This window comes from Ischnura elegans, chromosome 5 (genome assembly GCF_921293095.1).
Source record: "Ischnura elegans chromosome 5, ioIscEleg1.1, whole genome shotgun sequence".
In the NCBI taxonomy this organism is placed as follows: Eukaryota; Metazoa; Arthropoda; class Insecta; order Odonata; family Coenagrionidae; genus Ischnura; species Ischnura elegans.
Window position 1 is genome coordinate 8,936,643 of NC_060250.1, and position 20,772 is coordinate 8,957,414.

At 38.1% G+C, this 20,772-nt stretch overlaps 1 protein-coding gene across 1 annotated transcript in view; it reads left to right on the top strand.

Moving 5' to 3' along the window:
* LOC124158484 overlaps nt 1–20,772 on the top strand; it is a 384,878-nt gene that overhangs the window by 293,811 nt on the left and 70,295 nt on the right. The window contains exon 5 of the mRNA XM_046533608.1: nt 20,380–20,477. Within this exon, the coding sequence (XP_046389564.1) occupies nt 20,380–20,477 (98 nt within the window). The remainder of the gene's footprint in view (nt 1–20,379; nt 20,478–20,772) is intronic.

The following is a 20,772-nucleotide window of genomic DNA, read 5'->3' on the forward strand; positions in this document are numbered from 1 at the left end:
AGAAACTTAATCGGATTAATGAGGAGTTACTTCTCAAACCGCACCACGGTGCTAAGAAGTAAACACGCAGAAGTAAGCAAAGCCGTTACCAAGGGGCCACCGCAGGGATCGATCCTGGGACCACTGATCTGGAACATAACCATGAATGAACTTTTGCAGATGGACCTACCGGATGGCTGCACTATCACAGCATACGCCGATGACTGGGCGGTGGCAGTGCCTGCTAACTCAAGAAGAGAACTAGAAAATAAAGCAAATGCATGCTTGGTAACCATAAACGCCTGGAGTTCCAAAGTAAAATTACAGATTTCCACTGCAAAAACTAAATACGTTTGCTTTGGCAACACCCGACTGTCTAGGAATCCAACTATAAAGTTAGAAAGGAAAAACATTCAACGAGTAAGCTCGTTTAAATATTTAGGAATATGGTTCGATGAGCGTATGACTTTTCAGACGCACGTTAACAAAATGTCAGCAAAGATTAAAACAATTTTCTATGCGCTTCATAGATTTTGCAAAATTAATTACAACATTAATCACTCACATCTCATAACACTTTATTCTACAGTGGCATTACCTGTTCTAGCCTACGGTTGTGAAATATGGGGTGAAAAGCTTACTCAATCCCGCATCGTGAGGAAGCTTAATGAAGCTCGACGAGCTTGCCTATTAAGCATTGCCCGAGGATACAGCACTATGAGTGTCGACGCACTAACATTGATCACTGGCATAATACCGATAGCCCTAGCAGTGGCAAAAAGGAAAGCAAATTCTGAACTAAAACGCTTCGGGGCCACGAAATTCCTATACACTGACATTAGCATAGAGCAACCTAAGTATGAATTAAAAAGGAAGATTAATCAACTAATAATCACCGAATGGCAGAAGAACTGGGATTTGAGCGAAAAAGGACGGCAAACGTACAAATTCTTCCCCAGCATCATGGAGCGCCAAAAATTGAACATAACAGCATCCAGACAAATAACAGAAATTCTAAGTGGATACGGAAATTTTAAAACGTACCTAAAACGTATAGGTGGAAGCAAGACCGATGAATGCGAGTGTTGCACAGGAGACGATTCTTTCGAGCATAGAGTGATTTACTGTCCATTGTACCAGGCTGAAAGAGCTGAACTACGGAAAATCCTCGAAAATTGGCCACCAGAAATGACTGAAATTGGAAAACTTATACCCAATAATGGTAAAATTATTACTGCGTTTAACCGCAAAATCATTGAAGGAGACGCTGATGATGAAGATGGAGATGAAGAGGACGAAGACCAATGGTAGGATGAAGGAAGAAGTTAAGGAGAAGAAGAAAGAAGAAGACGTCAAAATTGTTAAGCAAGTAAGAAGAGAAGACAAAAGATGCAGAAAATCATGTAAAGCAAAAACAGAAGACGAGCCAGAAAGAAGACGCTGAAGGTAATGGAAAATAAACGCTTACATTTCTTAAGAATGAAAATGTAAAAAAAAAAATCTTTTCATCTAGTACTCTACTGTAAAACTAATTTTGTTAGTTAAAAGCTAATTATTTTTTTTGTTTATCTCTCTCTAACATATTATTTTTTTTAATAAAGCAATTGTAACTTAATTTAATTGGGGGTTAAATGTTAAAGGAACCCCAATTTCTGTAAAAGTCTTAAGGAATAAAGGAATAGAAAAGAGGAGAATGGAATGGACTGGAATTCAGACTTGGCATCTGATAACATTCCATTCTCCTCTTTTTTTTTCTTATTTTTTGTTCTTGGCTTCTTGCTCCACTCAGAACATACAAAGGTATAGATTAGTATGTGTCAGAGCTCGAGTACACAGAAAAATTGGATATGTGAAATAAATGATTTAACAATGGCAGCATAAAATATTAGCATATTGCTAAAATTAATTTTTGTCATGTAATAGCATTTTATTGAAAAGTATATTTTTGAAAGACATCAATGATTTGCAGTTTTTAATTAGTTCTGGAGATCTAGTCCAAATTCTTGCCCTAACAACAGGAAAGGATTTTATTAAATGCAGTGGTTCGATGTTGTGGAACAATAAAAAAATCTGGTGACATTCGAGTTGCAACATTTCGATTTTCCTCTTTAGACTGAAAAAATTGCATGATATATTCAGGCTGTTTACGATTGAAAAGTTTAAATAAAAAAAGGAGGCAAGCATGTATTCCCTCTGAATCGCGTAACACTGGATTGATTCTCCGTACACTGACGGGCATTCTCCGCTGCACGCACTGATATGCATGCATCACATCTCCGCGGACTGTCGCGGCGCCTCTAAATGGTGGATGGATGCGAGGTAATGGTCCTATCCTCGTGAGTAATTGCTCAATTGTCGCAGTCGTCGGCCGTTGCATGTCGCCGGGACCTCTAAGCCATTTCACTTCCAGAATACACTGATGCAATGCTCAATCGGACGATAAATAAATCCTTTCAGACAGTGCTATTTATTGATCATTTCATTCCAAAGACAGTCCACACGCTGCAGCAAAATAAGTTCCTATCTCATATCTAGTCGAGTCAAAATGTAGTTAAGCGTAGAGTTTTTTGTGTCTTTTGGGGCGCGCAACTTCAATATGAGGTTTTCCATGGCAGTAAATTGAAAAAAAATGGCGAAATTCTGGATTTTTTGCACGCCATTTATAATATATCACCTTTAAAGTGCATCAAAAGTTAAAACACAAAACAATATCAAAATGTTTTTTTCGGCAACGAACCGATTGGATCACCCAGCCATTTGGAAATTGAAGTTTTTTTTGTTCACTTTGAAATGCTTTGTCGTGAAATTTTGTGGAAACCTCGGATTGGCATTTAGCACGCCAGAAACATGTATAGAGCAAGAGATGAAAGCTACACTTCAATATTCCTTTTAGACAGGGCAGTAGTATTATTAAACGGATATTATGGGAAACTGTGCCAAAGGTTGCATAGAGTTAATGTTAATGTAGGAGTATTTCCCAACAGAATGGCTTGTCGGAAATGGCGCTTCTATTCTCAAAACAGAAGTAAGTTGTTTTCATTACCAGCATAAATAATAATTTATTCTTCTGTTATTGGTTTGTCGAGTTTTTTTGGACTTCAATGAGATTAGAGAACAAATAATAGGGCCTTCAATCTCTCATATGCACATTCTGTTACAGTAATTTTTCATTTTAACCTACAAAATTAAATTTATAGACTGATGATAATTTTTACGAGCATTGAATTTTATGTTACATCTAAAATATTTAAATACATATGCTTATTACAATGAATTCAAAATTTTCAATAAAAATCCCAGAAGCCCCTTTTTCAACTGCGTAAAAAATATCCCATTTATAATCAGAAAAATTATTAAAAATTAGTAAATGATTTTTAAGCAAACATTTGGTGCCACCATTGATAAAAGATTTAATATTTTCATGTGAGATAGCACTAAAACTCCGTTCCTTCTTCCACACCTTAAACATGGGTATATTAATGACTCGCCATTGGAGACTAATTGTATTTCGTCTGGAGAATGGCACGAGGGTGTTGAAACCCGTCGAGAAGTATCAAACAAAGTGTTTGGATTTTTCACAGTAATTCAATAATTTTATTAAAAAAACATTGTTGCATGCGCATTTATAAAATCAAGAGTATTTCTTATTTCCGTTGGTTTCGTGCGTTATTTTTCACTATTGTTTTGTAAACCGCCAACTTAAAAATTTAATCTATGACCACGTTCATCATGCTTTGTTTTGTCCTCTACTTTGTTAAAAGCCCTCTATAACGCGATTTAATTTTCTGAAAATTTGACGTATTCCGAAGTAAAGAAATGTTATTTCCTCAGCAACTATTCAGAGTAACAACATAGTTAAATAAATAATGTATTATAACGGCATCAGCAGTGTTTGCGTCGGCGGTCGATATGGATCACTGAAGCGTGAGATGGTCACGGCGCTCCGAAACATTCAGCACTCGCCACCAACCACGGAATGATCATTTAACAACAGAGTAGATATTTGACCACGCCCATTCCAGGGAAACGAGCAAATAACTTGTCATCTATCGGATTACCGGGCCACGCAAGAGGACGTACACTCCGGCTTTGAGCCGACGCCGCCAATTAACACGATGGCCAAGGGAGAAGGAGAAAGTGAGACATGGATTGGTGGACCACCCTCTCTATTGCCACCGAACTTTCGATTCCGTGAATTGCGTCGCCCCGCAGAGGCTCCTCCTGTGCTTAGAGCTGTTATGAGATTGATCTGATGTATATATAATGCACTAGTAAATTTCAAGTCACTGGGAATTTCTCTCGTATACTTCAATGGAGAAAACCATTGAGGTAAGTATAGAGAAGGTTTTGGGTGTCAATATCCACGGAGGAAGAATTATTATCCTTCTGCTGGTACATAGCAGTCATATACAGGCAGAGCTGAGAAAGAGAAATATATGAAGAAGAATTTGGCGAATATGGAAAGTAAAATGGCCAATTATCGGCTAAAAATCAGCAAAAAGAAGGCCAAGATATCAGCAAAATAAAGGAGACTTGCATTAATACTTAACCAGGTAAACAGAAGATTGAAGAGGCGAAAGAGTTTTATTACCTAGGAAGCCGAATTTTCAACGATGGACGGTGCAAGAAAGAAATAGTGGAATAGCGCAGGCGAAGAGGGCTCTCTACTAAAAGAAAAATCTGATTACAGCTGAGAATACCATTATAGAATTAAGGAAACAAATGATCGTATGCTAAATATGGAGCGTGTTTCTCTCTGAGAGCGAGGCTTGGACATAAACAACAGCGGAAAAGTGACGAGTCGAAGCATTTAGAATGTGAAGCTACCGAATGATAATGGAGGTAAAATGGATCGACCGTGTAAGTAATGAGGAAAGTGAGGAAGAAAAGAGAGGCCTTCTGCAACACCAGAGAAGAAAACGGGACAACTTAGCTGACCACATTATGAGATATGACCTGAATAAACCAAACGTTTGAGGACAGATGGAAGGGGAGAAGGGAAGGGGAGAACGCCCGAAATAAATTCAAGTTATTAAAAATGTAAAAGGGAATAAATATGTCACTATGAAATGGACACCGCCTAAGAGAGCGATTTGGAGAGCTGCGTCAAGCCGATATTTCCAATGTTCTGAACTTCTCAGTCATTATGGTGATGATGATATAAATTTTACTTCACGACCGGCTTCAATACATTTTGTATTATCATCATGTGACTACAAAAGTGCCAATTAAATACCCTGGAGGGAAAGCAATTATAAATAGAGGTAGGAGGGATGAGGAGGGGGGAGAGGAAGGGGGAGGGCCAATAAGTCGGGGAAGAAGGAAAAGGTGACTATATAGCTATAGCTCTGGTGGAAGTAAAGAGAAAAGGGTTCTACATATACATCTACACAATATCCCGCAAGCCGCCTAAAAGGCGTGTGGCAGGGGGTGTTAGGACACCAGCCGTTTACAGCTAAAACATAAACAAAATGAAGTGCTCTAACGAAGTTGGGACAAGCGTTTATTAAAGTCCTTTATGGTTCGGGAAAAAACGAATTCCCATATCTATCCGTTCGGCATAACAATTCTCTTAATTTATCGCTTCTATCGGACCTGGAAATATAGTGTGGCTCTAATATTATGTTCTCTGTGTCGCTCTTAAAGATATCCATTCTCAATTGTTCAAGCAATCTAAGCCTAGCGCGCAGCCTCCGAGTCGCCAGCGGCTCCCAGCCTAATTCGCTTAACATCTGGGTAACACTTTCTGTTCGCCCGTAGCAGTTTTTGACGAAACGCGCAGTCTTCCTTTGTATTTTATTCAGCTCGCGGATTAAGTCTTTCTGCACAGGATCCCACACGCTCGCTGCATATTCAAGGTGCGGTCGGACGAGAGCGAAATAGCACCTTTCTTTTACTTTCTCATCCGAAAATCTTCCCACAATACGCTTGACGAATCCTAATTTCTTCAGGGCTATGCCGCAAATATTCTTTGTATGTGTTCCCCGGTTTCTTTTCCAGTCTAGCGGTAACTTCCCTTCGGAGAATGACTTCTTGAATCTGATCTCTAAGTAAGGTGCGATCTTTGGAGCTAACTCCTTGAGGACATGCGCGGGTATTCCCTCCTGACCCGGAGATTTGCTATTCTCAATCGATTGTAGTTGTTTAGTTATCACATATAGGGTTGAAAATAAACGAAATACAATACTAACGCACTCTAGAAATTCCGGTTGCTGGGTAGACAGAGATGTCACTGCAGAGCGGCACCAGGAAATTCACGAAGGAGATGGATCGATCCTCTTGCCTCCCGCGAGCTGTCCAATCCTTACGAAATCGAAGTACTTTTGGAAAATTGGATTAAGTTCACCAATATGTCCTTGTGAAGATTTCGGTTTAAATTTCTTCGTGTAATTATATACCAGAGAATGCTTTCATACTTGTTTTTTGCTGTACAATTTTTGATCTTATAGCAATTTTATTTTGATCCAAATTTCTCAATTTAACCCAACATATCACCTTTGTCGACTGATGTAATATGTGATCTTTAAATTAAGTGATATGGTTAAAATTTAATAAATTACCTTTTAAAAAGATGATTTTTTTCCTCAAATGGTGATTGATCATCAATACTCTGTTGTCGTGAACTAAAACTTCGTACTTTTGTTCCTCACAAAAAAACTGTAGCTTAAAACTCTCTTTAGTAAAAAATATTACCAATCATCTCTGACTGAGGGGAAAAATGATCCATCGGTATAATTACCCCGGTTTCCCCCTTAATGTTTTCCAAGCGACAAAAACTGCTAAGGGTAGTTTTTTTTCGTTTGTATTCGATATGTGGAAATTTCATTGACTTTCCGGTTTCGCCTCGCGATGTTCATTTCCTGCGTCTTTTCTATTTCCCGTCATGCGTTTGACGTCGTTCCGCTGTTTTCTCTCGGCTCCCCTTCCGCCGCGCCGCAGATACTTTGTTTGTTTGTGGGCCATCTTGTCTCGTCACTGTCGCTCACTGCCACGTAGGGTGAGGAGTCAGCGACTTATGTCATCCAAAAGGATACTAATGGCTGATGTTTTCACTGTCTGCATTCGGCTCATAACATTATCTAATTGGAATCGATTTGAGGGCGTAATTTATTGGTGGAGTAATAGCTCAGCTCTTCTCTCTCTGGCAATTCAAACTGCGTTTAACCGTACCCATGAATTTGATTGTTCAATTTAATTTTGCACCGTTGAAGAGAAAGTAGATCATTGCATCTAAGAAATTTTAATAAAAATTATCCTTCAATTAACAATTGAAGCGTTGACGTGGGAAAGGTAGTAGATTACAAAAAATCGAAATTTCGTTTTTCACGTAGAAGGTACATGCACATGCCGATGGCGTGGACAAGGTAGAAAGTCAATTGGTACAATATATCAGCTGGTACCATTGACGAAGTTTTTATCCGAATATAAGCTGTACAATGTTGCAAAACTTCGTTCTTTCGTCTCCTGTAAAATTCACATTTAGAATTGCTCCCATTCTCTTCAACGCATAAATTATATTAACTCACAATGATTTTATTACGAAAGTGATCATTTTCCTCAATCATACGTCTTAATGTGCTAACAGAATACAGTGGACTGCACCAGAAGCAGAATGATAACGTAAAGTGGTTGATATCAGAATTTTAATGCAACATCCTTAGTGCCCGTTTCCATATAATGTGTAGGCCATGATTTTTTTGGTCAGGAAACATAATAAAGATACACTGTGGTGAGTTGCACAGAAGTTTTAATAACCGACCCACGTTTCGGCATTACACTACGTCATTTTCAAAGGTGTCATATAGAGTAATTAAGAAAGTAGTACATGCACATGCCGATGGCGTGGTCAAGGTAGAAAGTCAATTGGTCAAATGCATCAGTTGCTACGATTGACGAAGTTTGTACACTAATATTAGCTTTACACTGTTGACAAACTTCTTTCTTTCGTCTCCTGTAAAATTCAAATGTGTTAACGTACTGTAATGTCGAAACCTGGGTCGGTTATTAAAATTCTGTGGAACATGCAACTCGGTGTATCTTTTATTATGCTTCCTGTCACCAAGTTCCACCAAGTATCGCCATCCAGCCTTAAGTTGATCTTTTTGGACGCTTAAATTGAGATCAAGTACCTGATATAATGTGACCACAAGCAAGTGAGGAATGGATTAACTAATGGTTAGCTTTGTTAATAAGGGAAGGTTACTAATTGTCACATTCGTGAAAAGAAGAGTTTGCGCCATGGAGGATAAGGGGGGCATAGTAGAGAGGAGATTGGAAGAGATCTTCATCTAACAATAAGTAGTACCCCGCAAGCCACATCAATATGCGCGTGTTGGGGGAGTATTAGGACAGCAATGCAAAGGAAATACCTTTTCGAAGTTCCACCGCTTAATTATTAAACACTTATTAGTAAATTCCTTATTTATCGGGAGAAAAACGAATTTACATACCTATCCGTTTGGCAACTATATCTCATGGTATCTGTCGGACCTGGAAATATAGTGGGACTCTACTACGATGTTCTCCTTGTCGTTCTTAAAGATATAATGACGAGACCTACACTCCGAGAATCTGATTTAATATTAAATACAGAGGGAAGAAAAGAAAATCCGTATTTTATGATGCACATTCTCATTTTTTCAAGCAATCTAAGCCTAGTGCGCAGCCTCCGAGTCTCTAGCCTCTCTTGTATCCCCCAGCCTAATTCGTTTGACTTATGCCAAAACGCTCTTTTTTTTCTAGTAGCAGTTTTTGACGAATAGCACAACTTCCTTTGCATTTTATTAAATCACGGATTGAGTCTTTCTGCGCCAGATCTCATATACTCGCCTCGTCTTTCTGCGCCGACTCAACCGGAGTATTACTTCACTCCACGATGTAACACCGAAATCGGTTTGTAAAATATTTCCGGAGCTTCTTGAGTTTGTGGTTGATATTAGTGCCCGAGGCTTTCTCAACCGCGATGAAGCACTCCTTCGGTCGTGTATATTGCATAGTGAAATTAATTCTCGTTACAATAAAATACATGAAATACGCAGAGAGCAAAAATTTAGCATCTTTTTTGCTTTCCTATTTCGCTTGTCTCAAATGATTTACTTCGCACTTTCAATTCCCTGGACCACATTGTAGGAATCCTTTTTCATGAACCTGTTGCCGACTATTTGCTCCCAATTAATTTCCCTAAGTATGATCACAGGCCGTAAATCTCAGGATTTTGGGTGATGCCTTCGCACTGCTTCGAATAATATCCTCAAAGTTTTTTTTAGTATATTTCTTCGACTGAAGTATTTTCCATTTATTTTTACAACGGCTGGTTTTGTTACCGTTTCCCCCCTATACACGCCTATGTAGGCGGCTGCGTGTTAGTTTGTAGATGTAGATAATAGCAGATTTGCATAGGGAGATATTTCCCGCAATCAGGTTTGTGATGTTTTCACATACGCCTGAGTCAGCTCAGTAAAATAAATGCTGCAAATACACAGGAAAACGAAAAATGACTCAACTCACTGATTGGCTCCAACTTCTTTTGTAATATATTCTCTGTTTTTTTTTGTCCCTTTTCCATGAATTAAAAACGTACTCTATGCTATTGGCTTTGCGTTTCCCCACTTGTTGTGAAAATTGAATGGTGCATAACAACGAACTCTATTTTGCTCTCATAGCAAGCCATCCAATTTTTCCTCCTCCGCGCATGAATATTCATCAAATGGCTCGAGATGAGTGGATACGGGGAAAAATGAAAACTGCTCCCGTTCCGCGATGATCATTGAAATCCGATTCCCTCGCTCATGTACTTTTTTCAGCGCGTACATATTTCACGCTTCGCTGCGCCTTTTTCCGCTGCCACTTCCCTTCGCTAATCGTCAGAGATTTTTTCCACGCTCGCTGTATTTCCCCTCTCATCGGTTTTGGAAAGCTTTCGTTAGTTTGGAAGAGCCAATTATTATTAGTTTTGGAATGTAAAAAAATCTCTTCCTTACAATGGTCTGGGTGAAGTTTTTTTTTTATAAATCATAGGAAAATAATCAGTTATGAATGATGTGTACTCGATATCTCTTGTGAAAAAGTTCCATGCTTTTGGAATTTGTATTGATGATCGGGAAAATAAGCCTTGCTCTGGTTATAATCTTAGTGCTTACCCGGTTTCGATCATTTCAATTGTATATTTTTTTCATTATTATATTATAATCATCAATTGACCATTTGATGCATTTCGTCACCCTTTGGAAATACTTTTACTTGAAAAATCAAACTTTTAATAATTTATTTAGTTATGCCTAAATTATAAATTGAATACAAAGAATAGATAAAACATTAACATTTTTGGTCAATTTCGAAATGAATCATCTGAAAAAAGTTGATTAACAATTTGGCCAATATTAAAATCATTGTAAATCGAATTTCAGTAGCTTTGCTGGCATTAAAATGCCTCACGTTAATTGTTTGAAAATGTCCTGTTTACCATAGATCGTCGTGTATTTGGTGGAAGGAAAGAGAGAAGGAATTGTATAATTTAAGGCACGTTTTTCGTGTAGAATTTGAATGAGTTAAAATGCTCAAAAGTTTCATAATATTTTTCAGAAAACGGTATTTTGCGACTCCGTTGTTGTTGAATGAGAGACCCAATGAGAAGGTTTGATGAAAATCTGAGCCTGAGTGAAAATTTTGTTGAACAGAGGTGACTTCACCCAAATAAAGATTGCTTCTAGCTTTGAAATTTCCATCTTTCGTAGCGTGCTAACAATTTCTCGGTAAATATTTTTTTGTGACGTGCGGTCCATGTGCATATTCTATGTTATTATGCTCATTGGTTAGTATTTTTAATGTATGAATATTGCAGTTACTTTTTTGATAAACGAAATATTAAATAGCTAAATATTCATGTTTATGTATTCATTCTTGCGCGAATTTTTAGATCTTGCTTGCCTTAAATTATTGTCGGTAATTAGAATCCTTGAAATGTAAACATTGTGGACACTTCATAACGGACGATTTTTTCGAAAATTTCCATTGTCGAGGTGATTATTATTATTATGGCCTATGAAATCATAATTATTATGACCTTAATATGAAAAAGTCATGATCAGTAATCAAGTGCAGTGTGGAACGTTCGAAGTGAATTTTCTTAACCTGCACACTGGTACACAAAGTGAAGCTACGAATCTTAAACGGAGTTCAAACTTAACTGTATTGCTATTGGTGCACCTGGGCATCTAAGGTAATAATTTGCGTTGAATGCTATTATTATTATATTTCATTTTTTCTGTTTAGGCGTACCTTGATTTATTGTTAGGTCTTGATTTACAATAGTAGAATGATTTACTAATGTTTCGCCATAAAATATGTTAACTGCCTTAACTAAAAAATTCTTCGAAATTGGTTTTGTGTTGCATGCCAATTTTATGAAGGTTTTTTTGTGTCAGTTGAAAGAAAATCAATAGTCAATAATTGACGCATTAACAGTGCTTGGAAATCTAAAAGTGTGTTTAAAAATGCTAAGTTACTCGAGTAGCATCATATCTCGTGTGACCCTCACCAAATAGGTAGAGTCAAAAGGATGCCTGAATCTAAGAAACTTTTAATCGCAAAATTTCATACCCGTTATCGTGTGTGGAAGTATTATGCGTTGTTTGTTTATCCAGCAGTCTCGTATTACTATGCAGTTAACGAGATTACAGAGTGTTTACAATTATTTCTTGATTAAAAATTCTCTTCTGGTGAAATTGATTGATAAGCTCTGGCAATCAAGGCTTTGGGTACAAGATTTTGGAGGTCATTATTTTTAAAAAGTTCGACACATATCGATTAAGATTACTCACGCTTTAGTCACCTGCATTCGCCTTTCATGCGTCCTTCACTACATTTCCTTCATTTTTCTTTCACCCTCGTTGCAACTACAGAGCCTATCTCAATTCGGTATTTGATATGTGCTTCGTGATTAAAGTGATACCACATGCTGTGAAGTATCTGTCCCCATTTCTCCTTAAATTCTCTAAAATAAACTGTTGGGAAATTTTTTCACCGGCCATGATAGTATTATAGCGGATTAAATGTTATTATCCCGCTAAGCAGAAATAACCATGAAGTTTTACACCTCCTACGCAGTTTTTACCGTTAAATCTTTAAGGTAGGAACATTTATGCATCAGAGCTTGTGAGCGTTAATTATGATAACGACTTTTGGGGAAGGACTCAGCTTTCGTTTTAAAAATATCGAGCAACGGTATTTTCATTTTAAAAATTACTTTCTCTCGTGACATTTCATGGTATCAATTAAATAAATAGGTGATGATATATTTCAATTTTTGAGAAAATATACTTGCATTAAGTGACCGTCATACCTACATAAAGGATGCAAACATGTGTCCTGATTTGTGCCTTCATTAATCGTGATCATTTTATTACAGTACGTATTCCAAACAGCCCTGTCTGGTATAAAGTATTTTTCTTTTAAAATGATAGGGAATGTCATAGCTGGTGTAGATTTTTGTTATTTTTTAAAGTGATATGCTAAAAATTCAAATTCCGCTTGTAGCACAAAGGACACTGAATGAACTCGATGGTTTTTTGCATACCTCAATGCGTCATTTCCATTCTTTATGAATATCGAAATATATGTATTAATGCATTGTTTCCTTTTTTGAACAATATGGAAATAATGCAATACATTGAACCGCCATTTTATCCATGCAAACGTCTTCATCAGTACTTATGAGTTTCTTTGTCCCGCAAACAAACATTAATTAGCTAGAATTATAAAAAATACTTGGCTGGAGTTTTCTTAAGCCGCCGTCAGTGGAGTTTATTAGCATTCTAAAGTAAATTGCAGCGAACGCCAACGTAGTTCATTCATGCCCCGTTCAGATGACTGTAGTTCTGAACATTGCCACTTTACGATGGTTAGGCGCTGGGAGACCGGATGAGGAATCGACAAGAGAAAGACGAAAAGTTCCTAATGCTCCCTTTGCTCTATTTTTTTATAGATTTGTCCTAGGAAGGAAGAATATGGGCGGAAGAAAAATTATTCGTTAAACAGACGTTAAACACATTAATATCTTGACCCTCATACCTCAACAGCTTTGCTAACCGTCAATTTCTCGTTCACTTTAGATGTCAGCACCAGAGGGCAGCACAGGTTTTAACTATCGTCGTGTGAATGCACGATAGTTCCAACGATTGCTGGAACAATCGTAATCTGAACGAGGCATTAGGAGTGTGGCAGGAGCTGAGTGGGCTGAGCACTTGGAATCTCACCAAAAGGTTCACGTCTAGTTGAAGCCTTCGGACATCCCCTTATAAATATTATCGATGTGATATTTTTCCAAGGGGAAGAAAGGCTAATGCGTGAAATACACGCATGTGTTTTAATAGAAATAATTGGCGACTTCTAACTTAAAGAGGTATTTGGATTGATTGACTTCTCTCTTATCCACATCTTTTTATCTAAGGAAGTGATGTTATACTAGTGAGAAGTACTATATAATTGTGCTGTTATATTTCTGGGTAATAAATAGCAATTTCAAGTTCGCTGGGTGAACATTGAAGTTTTCTGCAGTTAGGATTTTAAACTCCAAGCGCATCCACCGAAATGAAGTCGTAAATAAGTCAATTTGAAGTATAGCGGTGGATCAAAGGCCGTCCTGGAGTTGTGGAAAAACGAGGTCAGTCCACGCGACGGAGGGATGAGATGAGAATGTGCGCAGAGCAATGAAAACACGACGCTAAATCAACGTGTCCGATTCCACCCTCGTGTTATTTTCGATTACGCGAGACGAAGCGCCTCCCGATGCTCTTTCTTTCTTCTTCTCTGCAAATCCCCTCCCCTTTAAGCGGGCGAACGTGACGGAGGACTGGTTATTTATATTAGCGTCCGACCACCGTGTGGGACGCCATTGGGCATTCATCCTAATGTCCAAGTGCAGCCATTGAATTCACTCGTGTCACGATTTCTTTTTCTTACACTGCCAGTGCTTTTACGCACATCATCACCTCCAGTCTTATAGTATGTTGTGCGAGCAAGGGTATTACAGTGTTCGTGGGTAGCACGACAAGCACTTTCTAAAGACGTTTACCAATGAAATCATTGTTTTCTTGGCCTTTATCAGCCTACTTATACTTCCCATGCCATACAAGATCACACTTTATGTGGCTGATTTAATCGTTCCGTTATTCTAGCCGAAGTTTTCATGAGACTCCTCTTTTCTCCTACTCGTCATAGAGTTTCGATATCATTAACATGGTCTATTCATTCAATATTCATAATTATTTTGTAAAACCACATTTTGAAAACTTCCAGCCCTGATTTATCGACTACAATTAAGTCCCATCCCCCTCTACCACTGGCAAGTCCGAATGAATTTCTCATTTACTTCAACGCTAATTTCACTATATGAAGGCTCCTCTTTCTGAGGAATGTCCTCTTCGCATACCACTTCGTGTTCTAGTGACTGTTTACCTCTTGCGTCGTCCATCGTGGGTCAAACTGGCACCCAAGTAGCAGAACTCATTAATTCTTCTTTATGGTTTCCTAGCAGAGCGTCTTTTCTCCTGCTGCAAATCAATATCTTGGTTTTATTAGCATGTATTTTCAGATTATTTCAATTATATATCTGTCGTTTTTAGGCAACACTTATGTAAGGACTCAGCCTTTCTTTTTTAGTGGAAATTGTATTTTTCACCGTATCATGATATCCTGTTCACCGGATTTTAAAAATGTATTCTAAATACCGGTGAGTCACTTTGATATCGAATGTTGGTTTTTAAAGCCTTTAATCTCCTTCAGTGGGGTATCCGTATGATAGACGAGAGACTCCGCCATTTTGTAAAGGAGTTTTGTTTATATTCTAGAATAATTATTTGCATCAAAAGATAATTACGATAAGCACAGTAACTACTGGCATCAGTTGAGATGGAAGCAAAATGAAAGCAATAATTCGCACTAATGATTGCCTGATTGTGATTAATGCCGTTCTTATAGCCATACTAGATATTACCTGGGATAATATCTACTATTAATATCTGTCGGAAATATTGTATATCCCAGTGGGGTATGCAATATTTCCGACTACTGCTTTAAAACCGCGTTGTTAGCTCTGATTTACCGCCATCGACGGTAGCTGGATGGATGGACAAGCATGCTAATTTATTTAATGCAGTTGATAATGCCTAAAGTGGTGAGCAAACATGTAAGTTTACTAATTTTGATAATGGAAAGGAGGAAGTTTTATTTTCGGTTATGATGCACCTTTTCCCGTGGTTTGCCCGTAGCTGTGCAAATAGAAAATCGGTCCACAATGAGCTGCTAATTAGTGAGCCATTTCGTCAATCTGTATGCCCTCATTCATGTGTGATAAGGATTTTCATTGGCTCGATCGCATCCCCCTATCCATATTCTGATTGCCGCCAACGTGAATAAAACGTTTCGATTCATGCTGATGAGATTACTGTTGATGTTACACTGAATATAAATAAATCATCATCAGTTAGCAATCCGAAGATTGGTTTGGCGAAGCTCTCCATTTTCCAATCAAATAATCAAATGGCAATTGCCTAAATATTCTGTTTTACGTCCTACTTCACCTGCTCATAAGTGGTGGTCTACCTCTGCCATTCCTCCCTTCCACCTTCAAAAATAACTGTCATTAAAGTCTCATTAAAGTCTCATTATGTCTTCAAACTCATAATCTATGGTACATTTTTAAAACTTAGTTTACCAATAATTAACCGCTAATCTGTGAATATAATTAGATATTCACCAAATGGGCATGAATTGTTTCATTTCTACAATTTTTTCAACGAAACTATACCATTTTTGAATTTTTGATAACAATTTGTGGACTTTTTCATATTTTAGTTTCTTCCATACTCGTAAAACTCCTGGAAATAATCATGGCATATTTTTCTCTAACTCCGAATCAAAAATATTTATTTATTTTCAATTTAAAAGCGAGTCTTAAATATTCAACTTTTGGATAAGTAAACAGATACCGGTAAACAGAAGCTAACCAAAAATACTCATACAACTTTGTAGATTTCGGTCGATGGGGTAGTATGTCGATGTATATCTCATCTTACCTCCTTCCTCCCATGCCCTCCTTATCCTACACGGTGCTAACTCTTTCCTTCATGAATGGGACAATTTTCAACTTCCCTTATTTCCCTAAATACTGCATTCCTCAATTGCTAGTGGTCCCATTCCATTATGTACTGGGTTATCCTTCCTTTATTCTCTCAATGCAATCCGGTGAATGGATGTTAGAAGTCAGATGTTGAGGAGATTTTTAGCCGATATCGACATATTTCCTTGGTGTTTGCTACAATGAACACAATGTTACGAACAAACTTGATAGAACAAATGTTTTGGACCTTTTGGCCGATGAAATAATTTCACAATGTAATCCGATACTCCCCTAATTCGTCTCTTATTGTTAGTTGGTGGGGTCCTTCCCTCAGGCCCTCGGGGAAAGGATCGGATTACAACGGTTATCTACTGCTTGCCCCTCCTTGCAAAAAAATAATCTCCGGGCTCCTTTTAGTCCAGGAAATGAAGCTCAAAAATTTGAAAAACCCTTGATTTTTTCAAACTGAATCGATATCCATTAAAAATTCGGATTTGACTAATTTTGCCCTTACCTTTTAAATCTATGCTATGCCAATGGGCGCTTTTTATTATGCAGGAGTGAAAAGTACCACTAAATACCAAAAGTAAAAAAACTACATTTTAAAGCTTTATATGGGTCGAATTTAGTTTCAGTTAATTGAATAACAATTGCCTTATGCTTTGGAAAAACGGCCCTTATTGAAAGTTAATGAAAAAATGGATTCAATATCATCGCCATTCTCTTATATTTAAGGGCGTATCTTTGATCGGAAGTCCTTTTAAAAAGGAACTGCTCTTTCTTTTGGCCGAAGGCATCTTCTCCTCGCAGCTTCAAGACGTTTCCTGGACCACTTTAGAAAATAACTTTCCCTCTTGGCCCCCTCTCGTCCTCGCGGGATACGACGTCAGCTTGACCTTTAAATCCTCTCATGTGCTCCGCTCAAAGGTCATCGGGGAAGTGTGATTTCAATTTGGCTAATTGAATGACATGGGCCGGCAGAAGGGGAGCTCATTGGCCGAGAAAGAGATTATAGCGAGGTGGCGGGGGCAGGGGGAGGATGGGGTGGCCGAAGAACAGGGCCCAGAAGATGCGGAACTGACGAGGTCCGTTTCGAACTGACTTTGAGGGCTCTCCGTGTCGCGATATCTTTGAAAAAATATAACTAATTACGCATGTTAATTATGGAAGAACAAATGCTATTCATAATTGTTTATTTGCTACGCACAGAGTAGAGAGGAATCAATATGGTTATATTGTTGTGACTACCGTGTATACCTCACCATCAGTGATTCAATTGTTGGTTACCCTTTTTAGGTGAGGGTAGAGCTCATTCCTAGATAGGTTAAGGGAGTGGGTACTTCACACTTTCAAGGTAGGAGATCAGCCCGGGCCCATTCGAACCCGGGACCCTTCGATCAGAAGCCAAGTGCTCTACCCGCTATATTAACATGCACATCTCCATTAATACCATAATAGCAGAAATAGTGTGGGGTAGATAGATATTTGGTCACTGCGCAGTCAGCAACATTACATCACATGAAGGGTACCAAGCTCCACGGTTACCGAGTGCTATTTACTTGTTTAAATCCCCGCTACTCACATTAGTGCACGAAGGCGCACGTATAGTCGTTGACGATGGATGGAATAATTAGGGGTTGCTGATGGTCTTTTAAAGGGTTAAATTCTATTAAAACGTTTTTCGATATAGCAAATTTATTTCAACACGTGAGTAAAAGGTAAGGAAGTGCAAAGAGATTATTTCCCGAAGTACGAAGTCGGCGTATTGTAGCAGACAGTGACGCAATTTCTCGCACGGAGACTTACAAATAAAAAAATTCGAATGCTCACATTCGTGAATTGCTTTCAAATTTTGGAATTTTCCACGTTCTGCTTGCCTTTCCCTAAATTTGCTCTTTGTCCATGATGGATGGATGGATTACAATGGACCAATTGTTTTCAATGACGTACGAAAAAAGGAAATTGTGTTGTATCACCCACGCTCGCGCCAACCTCCGATTAATTCTTAAATTTTAGGATTTTTATTGCATCAAGCAAGCAAGTGTGACAGAGCGATGGCATGGTAGTGATCATTCTTGAAGAATTCTTGGATGACTTGATTGCTTGGATTTCGAACTTCTTCGCTTCAGAGGGAACAGCAACTGTGTTGAGAATAATTAACTGCACGTTTGGTTGCCACGAAAAGATTTTGAGACACTTGAACATTATTCTATTATTTAGATTTTTGGGATTGGTGGAGTGTTTTTAAGAGCATCGCAGTGCAAGCACTTGAGGTATTAGTATCGCATCGTTCGATTCATTGGCATAATATGGTTAGAATTATCTTGTAACAATATTATAGTATTTACGTCGTATTTATTTTATACGTTCAAGTGTTCGCTTTTGTTCCTCTTGTGTTTTTTCTGCCTTCCTTCAGTGCATCATATGATAACATCACTTTAGCTGCCCATGTATGCATTAAGAACACAAATTTTACTTAGCTGTATACACTTCATTTGTGGTGAATTATTCTGAATTTGCCCTACATAAAGCATTCATGAAGTATGCTCCGGTGCACTCCCTGAAAATTTGCTTCAAATCCGTGATCCGCCAACCGGACATGGCTCCTGCAACGGACTCATTGAAGAAGTTTCTCAGAGAATTAGCTTTTGAGATGAATGACCCTGCAGTTAAGAGAGCCGACGGTGAGACTGAACAAGTCCCACAGTGCCGGGCTCGCGAATGCGAATCTGGAGAGGAAAAAAAGTGATTTGCTGCGGTGGATAATCGCATGAGAAGTTGAAGTGCGCTATCTGAAACTCCGGGGAGATCATTAGAGGAGAAATGAGGCTCAAAAGAAGGCGTAGTGAAAGAGAGATTAGCAAAGAGACGACACGATAATGCTTCACTGCTTCCTTCGTCGCGTCATTTTTGATGGGGCGTCCTTGTTATGCTAACTGCTCAATTACTCAGAGCCGTCAGAATAGCTGGAGCCCCATCACGAGGATGGCAAGCGTATATACTGCATTCAGGAAAGGTATTCGTTGAATTTAAACGGGATAAAATATGGCCTAGCAATTATATTAAATCGGTAGTTTCGTATCTCTAGCAGGGTAACATGAATACAGTTTTGGTTTTGCATATGTTTAGAAAATATGCTTTCGCGTGGTTGCTATGATCCACCTTTATTGTCGAAATGGAAGAAAAATGGATAGCTTTGGCTCTAAAAATGGAAGCGAAGCACTTTAAAAAAACTGAACGAAAGAACAAATTACAGGATACTTTTTTCCATCCAATGACAATGATAAAGCTTTTCAAACAGCATCTTGAGTGTAAGTAATTAAAAAAGCAAAAGAAATATAGCATGTACCAAACTCACATCTTTTATTCTGGGAGCAAAAAGTTAACTTAAAGGAGATAATAAATCACCCAAAACTCTTTTCTCGCAATAATTAATTTCATTTGCGAACACATCCTGAAAAAGCCGTGTCTGCGTTTTGATTAGTATAGGCTGATCATCGATGATGGAGAGAATCAGTCTTACTGGACACGATGCCTTGTAAAATGGATGAATCCATCGTCACATGCAAAATCGCTGGGGACTCGAAGTACAAGTATTCCTGATCGTTGATATTGGATGAATTCCCCGACAATGGGCTATTTTAATTTCTAATTGAATGGACCCTTATTGAAAAAACTTATGAACTCTGATTTTTCCTCATTCTGTACTGCAACCGATCTCTTTACCTTTCCTAATTTTGCTTTGAAGGGAAAAATTACTGTAAGCAAAGGGACGAATTATCTTTAATTCGGCTTCATTAAATTTGTAAATAAATCTATTTAATTTAATTTATCAATTATGGATTAAATATTGTGAAACGTCTCATTTATTCCATATTGAAAATTTTCTCCGCATCGTTCCTCCAATCATACAGGAATTTTCGTTTGAAATATCAATCTGAGGGTGGTTTATTTGTTTATCGGAATAGAGGTTTACACAGTTTTTAGACACAGAGTTCATCTCATGTATTTAATCCACAGTAAGTGATATGATATATCCTTTTTAATCTTCTTTCTTTGATCTCTGAATTGGATGGTATGTTATTCGCCATTCACTATTCAGTTTTTATTCTCTCCTCCAAATGGAATTTTTACGTGCACGTTATTTGGGTATAATAAACCTCGTACCTTCCACTTGAACTTATGGATGCGTTTCCGATTTGTTTGGTATGTAATAGGAAATTTTAAAAAAGTATTCCTAGTCTATGTAATCCTTTAAAACATGATTCATTAATTGTTTGCAGGTGACTTTCGCGACGGATTTGGGCAAACTGGTGACGCAGATGCAGCAGGAGAGATCGGAGGTGGCGTTCTTCATTTTCACCAACGGAAGCACTCAAAGGTAAATGAAGTTAGGGCTCTCTTTTGTCTCCGAGAAGTGTGGAAGTATCATCCAATGGATGGATCGTGTCTACGAATACCTGTGCACTTGGGGTCGCATTATATTCAAGAACCTGACTTAGTATTGAGTCCTCTTCACAATAAATTGGTAGTTCAGATTTCATAACGAAAGTCCCTCAAGGGTCACCACCAGATCTCGTTCAACTTTCGCAAGATGATAGAAAATGTATACCCATGAGGTGTAGCCTTTGTTTCAGCCACCAGTGCGCAATACTTTTTAGGTACTTACTTCGATA